This window comes from Trachinotus anak, unplaced genomic scaffold, assembly GCF_046630095.1.
Source record: "Trachinotus anak isolate AG129_WGS33_773 ecotype Australia unplaced genomic scaffold, CSIRO_AGI_Tana_v1 ptg000025l, whole genome shotgun sequence".
Lineage (NCBI taxonomy): Eukaryota > Metazoa > Chordata > Actinopteri > Carangiformes > Carangidae > Trachinotus > Trachinotus anak.
The window spans coordinates 21,573,055-21,580,356 of record NW_027273876.1 but is presented as its reverse complement, the minus strand read 5'-3'; the positions used below and the strand labels follow the sequence as shown (position 1 = coordinate 21,580,356).

The 7,302-nt window shown below is 41.7% G+C and overlaps 1 protein-coding gene and 1 long non-coding RNA gene across 7 annotated transcripts in view; one reads left to right on the top strand and one right to left on the bottom strand.

The window, feature by feature from the left end:
• Positions 1–438: 438 nt before the first annotated feature.
• Positions 439–6,304, bottom strand: LOC139609268 (uncharacterized). The gene is made up of 3 exons (XR_011685191.1): positions 6,176–6,304; positions 4,945–5,030; positions 439–1,361 (listed from the first exon to the last, which is right to left on the bottom strand). It is a non-coding gene; the product is annotated as an uncharacterized lncRNA (long non-coding RNA).
• Positions 6,093–7,302, top strand: part of dnah9 (dynein, axonemal, heavy chain 9) — a 195,717-nt gene continuing 194,507 nt past the window's right edge. For all 6 annotated transcript variants that reach the window (XR_011685190.1, XR_011685189.1, XR_011685187.1 and 3 more), the window contains exon 1: positions 6,093–6,528. Coding sequence is in view for 2 of the 6 variants with exons in the window: in XM_071463599.1 (XP_071319700.1) it covers positions 6,163–6,528 (366 nt within the window). In the remaining 4 variants the exon portion in view is untranslated. The remainder of the gene's footprint in view (positions 6,529–7,302) is intronic.

The following is a 7,302-nucleotide window of genomic DNA, read 5'->3' as shown; positions in this document are numbered from 1 at the left end:
GTGCATCATATCCTATTATTATTTGTCATATGTTTGCAGATACACAGAGAAAAGTCATCTCTCTGTAAAAAGTCAACTTTTCAGGAGCTCCAAAAAAAAAAAGCAGCTGTGTGACGATGCATTTTCCAGCTGTTGTAAAAATCCCTTTTTTCTTTCATTTTTCCTCCTTTCCTCACCTGCCTCACTTTCTTTCCATTCCTCATCACTGATTGGCTCTTGTTCTCACCCTTGCCACCCCTCATTTACCTGATTGAGTTCACCAGGTCACCACAAGGTTATTTAAAGACTTCACTCCCACTCATTCACTCTTTTTCACCTTTGAATGGGTTTATTTTGCTCTTTAGTCAATTTTCGTCTCTGAGAACTTAATTTATCCTTATTTATTTAAGGACATATGAGACTTTGATTTATTTTTAGTTTAATCTTGAATCTCTACTTGTTTCCTTTCAGATTCCACAGCCCACATGTGCTCTCTCCCCTTCATGTTCAGAAATGCTATTCTTTAAGATTTGAGCATAAACCTTGACGTTTCATGGCTTTTCCCCGCCTCCTGACCTGATGTCCATGATGATAGTTCACCTTTCATTCTCCTCCTCCTACATTACACCAGCTGATAGATGCTTTTTTTAAATGGTTCATTTAGCAGAAGAACTTTCTTGACCCATAAAGGAACAATTACTCCTTCAGTTTATCACAAACATTCAGATGTAAATGTAAATTTAATTCCACCACTGATGAGTAAGCGAACGTGTGGTTCTACATCACTGACTCACTGTTTTGTTGATACTTGGCCTGTGAGCACGGTTCAGCTTTACCTCAGAGAAACAAGGACGTGTCGATGGATCGTTTCTGACAAATACCAACTCTGTTACTTCTCCTGAATCCAATCCAGCTCCGCTCTCTCTCTCTGGTGCTGTTACACATCTGAAAGCAATAAAACAAGGAGAAGAGAGGGACCGGCAAATTGTAGATGGTGAAAGAAGAATTTTAACAAGTTAATAAATACCTTTTTATACTGTACCTGTTTACAAGGTTTTATGTGGAGCTGAAGCTGGGTAAACTTTACACAATGAACCAACGTCTGATGGAAAAAGTGAAGTGATGCACCAAAAGAAAAAAGGAGAGATCCATTACCATAAGTTTGTATTACCTCCAGGGACATTTATTCAGTCTACACTTAATATTCTAATATTATGATCCATATTCATGCTTTGAGTTGGAGCTAGCATGGACACAGATGTTAGGACGGTATGCCACATAACCAGAGGACAAGATGACTGCATCTGTCTTACTGAGACAGTTGGGTTTTGATGTCTCTGTGGAACTTCCTGTCCTCTGAGGAACATCCGGACATTCCTAACCTAAAAAAGGAAAAATCCACTTTTTACTTATAAACAACATATTAATGAGACTTTAATAACTTCAAGTCTGCATCATGAGTTTTGACCAAATTCAAGCCTTAAAGGGACATGAGTTGATCTAAGACCTTTACTGACCCCTGCTGGTCACAGGTACAAATTACACCTCATCTCCCAAATCTGACCATTAGACATTCTTGCAGCAATCAAAACAAAATGTCAGAATAATCTTTTTTTTGTCATTACAGTAGAACAATGTCAATTAACATTCATTTTCCAGAGAGGACTTTGAAAAGTGACAATAATAATTTCTCACCTTCTCTAAAGGCCTCAGTTAGATGAGCGAGTTTGTTTTAAACAAAGGGAAGTCTGTGGGTTTCCTTCAGGCACACTCACACAGAGCCCAGGATATAATTAAAATCCCTTTATTATATCAGAGCTTATCAGAGTAAAAAATGTTGTTGAAACTCATTAAAGAGGGGGAAAGCTTTCAACCACCACAGGGTTTTCCTCAGTGTGTGTATGGAAAGAGAAGAAACCAGTGAAATGTCCTGATTCCTTATTTAGACAGATTTCACCAGCATATCATACAATATCCTACATGTAGACAATTACCACAAGACGTTATTAGTCACCATCACAATTATAATCATCACGTTCCCCACTCAGAGAGATTCTTCTTGTTGCAGATTCTGTCCTGCATCAGCAAGGGTTTTTAACACTGTCATTCCTCTGGTTTTATCCAAAGTGTTTCAGGCTGAATTAAAACCCTACATAAAGATCTGATAGCTGTGAGCTGTTCAGAATTGCGACTACCAGAGAAGGTTTCTACAAGTTTACACAGTGTCCAGTGTGTGACAAGTTTTAGCTGGACATCGTTACGACATTAAAGACTCACACATGAGCTGAGGACTCAACAACTGGAGTATAATGAACAAAACGAGCCACCAAAACTAAAATAAACACATACAGACAGTGAAGCCTGTGTGTGAAGTCAGTCTGGAGTCTGGACTCACTGTCACCACCTCTCGTTTCTTTTGCAGTAAAAATGTGAAAGCAGCAAAGCAACAAACCGTCTGTGACACGCATTCAGATAGTAGTGAACTGAAGTGCTTGAATAAGTGAACACTAAATACAATCTGTGTTGACTGTCTGTGGTTGGGGGGGGGGGGGCGACAGGTTCAGTTGTATTATTTTCATACTTGTTGCTTTTTAGGCTTGTTGAGGTTGATCAGTGCAGTCGGGGGGGTGGGGTGGGGGGGGTTCAGAGAAGGAAGCAGATGTAGTTTTGTTTGTTTTATGGTTTGGTGCCACTTACTGACTGTTTATTGACTTGTCAGCTTGTATCTGTTATCTTTATGTTAACTTTTGGATCTCTGGACAATAAAAGCTTTTGCTTACCGACTTATATTGCTTCCCTTACCCCGGATACATTTCAGTTAGTTACAAGACAACAAATCTGCAACTAAACCTGTGTATCTGTGTTTATCAGTTTAAAGTGTGTCGACTTGTCTACTGATCAGTTCTTCTTTGAAGATTTAAACTGATAAAACTGAATCTGACCTATTGACAGGCTGAACTTTGCAGACTCACAGCCTCGGTATTCAGCAGAATATGGGACTGAAGGATAATTATTTTGTTGGAGGTGTAGAAAAAGAAGCAGCTACTTCTCATTCATTAAAAGGCTCTTTAATCTCCACTTGTAGACATGAATAATAAAGGTGTTGGAGACCAGTCTCTCATAGTATCAGACATGTCTGAGCAGGACTGTGGACCTGCACCAGCTTTATTGGCACTGGAAGGATTGGGATTGGGGAACTGGGAATTGTTGGGTCTGTAAATAATGAAAGTGCTGTATCTGAACAACTTCTGTAAGATTCGGCACTTTATAAATAAAAATTGATTTGATTTGATTGTTCTCTGACACTGGAAGAATTATGACCTTTATCACTTCTTTAGAATTTCTGATTGCAAAAACTAATGATTATGAAATGACTGTTTTTTTCTTCAGGGTTTGGTCTGATTTTTGATTAATAATAAGAAAAAAAAAAAGAAATAGGATATGAAGAGCTAAACCCCGTTCACACTTTTCCTCTGCCAGACCAGGTCCAATAACCTTGGGTACCTGTTGATAGAGTCTAAGTAGATTGTATGACTGTCATTTTGGATTGTTGTGGTACTAAAACCTGTATCTGCAGCCTGTGTCTGCTTCATAAAGTCAGGATCAGCCTGTATAGTTGTCTTGTGCTGCAAAACAAATAATATATCAACAATTCATGTCTAAATGCATCCTGATCCAATAACCGAATGTCCACACATGGTTAGTATTGATTAGCAACTTTGTGAGTCCCTGTTGCCATGTTGTGCTCCAACAGTCTCACTTTCACTCTCCTGACTGATCTAAAGATTGGTTAATGTATCCCAGCATGCAGTAGCCACCCAGCTCGCCGCAGCAGCAGCTCCATCATATCAGCGACAGGCGGCGGCTTTGATTCTGAAAGGGAAAGTCCGTCTGATGGTCCTCTGAGGTCTGTCATCCTAATCTTCAAAGTCATTCAGAGGAACTGAACCTCCTCAGTCGCTGCTCCTGGACAATCTGAATGACTCATACCTCACACACACACACACACATACACACACACACACACACACACACACACACACACACACACACACACACACACACACACACACACACACATCTTGCTTGGAGGTCTATCACCATGATTTGCAGCTTCTTGAGACAAAAGACGTCAAAGAAAACTTTTGATGTCATGTAGCTGATAATCCTGTTTCTCATCCCACATCAGAAACCAGAGCAAACATACACTTTGTTTTTGCTGCAGCCAAATTCTATCAAACATCTGTATGTGAACGTAAACATGTGGTTTGATCAGTTTTCAGAAGGAAAAAGGAAACAGATTTCTATTAAACTTGTTTTTACTGTCAGGGGAGTCGGTGTGATGACGGCTGAGACCCACCGCTGAGCCTCAGATCAGACACGGAACCTGTTCCAAGGAACAGGTTTACTGACTTTCAGGAAAACTAAAACCAGGAACCCATCAAGTCTGGAGCATGACGTTTAAGACTTTGTTCTTCAAGGTAATCAAGATAACCACTTCCTGGAACCTCCAACATGTCTGAAGGTCAGTGGTGCCACCCTGTGGACAAGTGTGGTAATCACATCCAGCTCCTCAGGGAGAAAAACCTTCATCCTCATGAACCCACCAGGATCCATTAGTGTTAAATTAATAAAATGTTTTGTAATCAGATCACACCCACTGTGCTGATGATGAAGATAATGATGATGTTTTTTAGTGGCACACCTCCTGTTTCCTCAGTGTGTGATAAATTAATACAAATATAAGACACAATAATAATGATGCTCATCATAATTTAACCCAGAAGGGGGCAAATGTAACAGCCCCCAGAAATGTTTAAAGACATTTAAAATGTCTGCTTTTCATAATAATTTGTGTCTGAAATGTTGTTGTTTTTTCACACAAACACGCACACAAACACGTAACTATTCATATTTATTAAATCTATTAGTATGAAATTTTTAGTTTTTTGTTACATCACTCACCTTAAATCTCAGACTCTGTGATTGGTCCACAGCCTCCTGCCTGCTGCTTCCTCCCAGGAAGATGTGAAGACTTTCTCCATTACCTTCTATAACAGAGACAGTGGAGATGTCTCAGCACATTAACACAGAATGCAGAGAGCGTGATGTTGACTCCTGCCCACAGATCTGGTAACTGACTGTCGCTCTGTCTAATTCACCCCCTGCCCCTCAGACTGTTTTCCCACTGCAGTTTAAAAGCTCTGTTTCAGATATTCAGTCCAGGTATTTTAGTTGTTGTTAACTGCCCTCATTTACCCTTTATGTTTACCCCTTTTATTTACTATGTCAATTATTTCCATCAGATCATCTATGAAAATAAGAACTGGTTGTGCACTAATTTCCTGCAGTTAAAGGACTTTTAATCATAAATAATTATAATTACACTACACCAGCCTTTGTCAGGTTTTGCAAACCTACATTGTCCAGCTGAGATATTCGTCTCATCACCAGGTCTAGAAAAGGTCATCCATGTATTCATCTCCTCCTGATTGGACTATTGAAATGTCCTTTATTTTGGTGTCAGCAGGCGAAACATCCAGGGACCAGAGCTGATACAAAACACTGCTGCCAGGCTTTTAACACCGTTTTTAAGAGGTGACCACATCACCCTGATCCTTGCTGCCCTTCACCGGTTACCTGTGAGTCTTAGAACTGATTTTAAGATTTGGTGACGGGGCCTTTCCCGTCTGGGCCCCTCGGCTGACACAGACACACTGAGTGTCCTCTTTCTCTTCTAGAGACTCACTTGTATCTTAAGTAATAGTGTTTGATGTAACTGTTGTAATTATTTATCTTGTTTTAGATTCCTTGTTTCGTAAAGCACTTTGGAACTATTATTATTATTATTATTATTTATTATAAGGGCATGTTTTCAAGTTGAACATGAAGTATGATATTTGTCTCAGAAATGTAGTGAAGTTTAAAGCAGCTTAAAGCTGAAGAATTAAAAGATGAAGTGAGTCTACTACTGTAGGTCAGGATTATACTGAAGAGCATCACCTGAGTAAATGCCCCCCCCCCCCCCCCCCCCCCCCCCCCCCAGGTGTCAGTCAGGTGGACGGACACTGAGATGCGCTGGTCTCCTTAGCAACGGCCTGATTAAAGCAAACACAGCGTTGCCATGGAGGCCGAGACACAGTCAGTCCCTCCACTCGCCGGGACTGACCCGGGACAGCGGCCATGGAGGACCCACCTGCCGGGGACAGGAGACTGGACTTCATCGCCGACTACGTGCTGAGGACTCTGAAGCTGAAACCGGACCGGTGGCAGAAGTGCGTGTCCCTGGAGGAGAACCGGCAGCCGCTGCAGGACTTCCTGGACCGGGCCGAACACCGGACCCTGGTGGTGTCTGTGACCGCGGCCGGGCTGCTGCAGGCCGGGCTGCTGCGGGCCGCCGCGGCCTTCACCGCCGGCTGCAGGAACAAGGCGGTCTACTTTGTGAAGCGGAGCAAAGCGGCGCTCCGTCCTGAGTCCGTGAAGGAGGACCTGGTCTACGGGGACCTGTCCTACGCGCCGCTGGATCAGTTTTCCGCTCTGGTCGAGGAGGTGAGGAGCGTGTTAATGATTGGTGGATGCGGGGGGGCGACCTCTATAATGATGGGAGGGAAACTATCTGAAGGGGGAGCAGACACCAGACAGGATTAACCCACCCCCTCCCACCCACAGTGTTCTCACTGTTTGCAAATAAGTTGATGCTGGCAGGGGCGATCCTAGACTCTGGGGGGGGGGGGGTCCCAGGCATAGAGGGCCATTGAAGCCCAGAAACCCCCACCCACTATTGACAGACACAACAATTTAAGATGTCCCCTAAACACCTCAGATAGATAGATAGATAGATAGATAGATAGATAGATAGATACTTTATTGGTCCCAAGGGGAAATCAAAAAAAATATATAGTTGTCATGGAAATATGTGCCTTTATAAGAGGGGCCATCAGGGGTCCCTTTTTTAATATAAACTAAGTAAAACTAAGTAAACACATTAAACTTCTGTATACACTTTATATTATTTACTCCACTACATTGATCTGTCGGCTAATTACTAGAAAATTAGTCTCATCCTGACCAGCTCAGACATTTAAATACCCCTCATACGTAGCACCAGAATAACACAAAGTTGTCACATATACAGTGATACACTTTGATAGGGGCCACTCATAGTCAGTCCTTTTTATTTAGTATTTCATTAGCATTAAGTTTCTTTTTAGATTTAGCTTGATTAAGCAGATATTTACTTTCAAACAGTGCTAAATCTAATGTATGTCTGCTTTGCTGATGGGAAATAACTCTCCAGTCACTGTGGATTGTGGGTAATAAGTG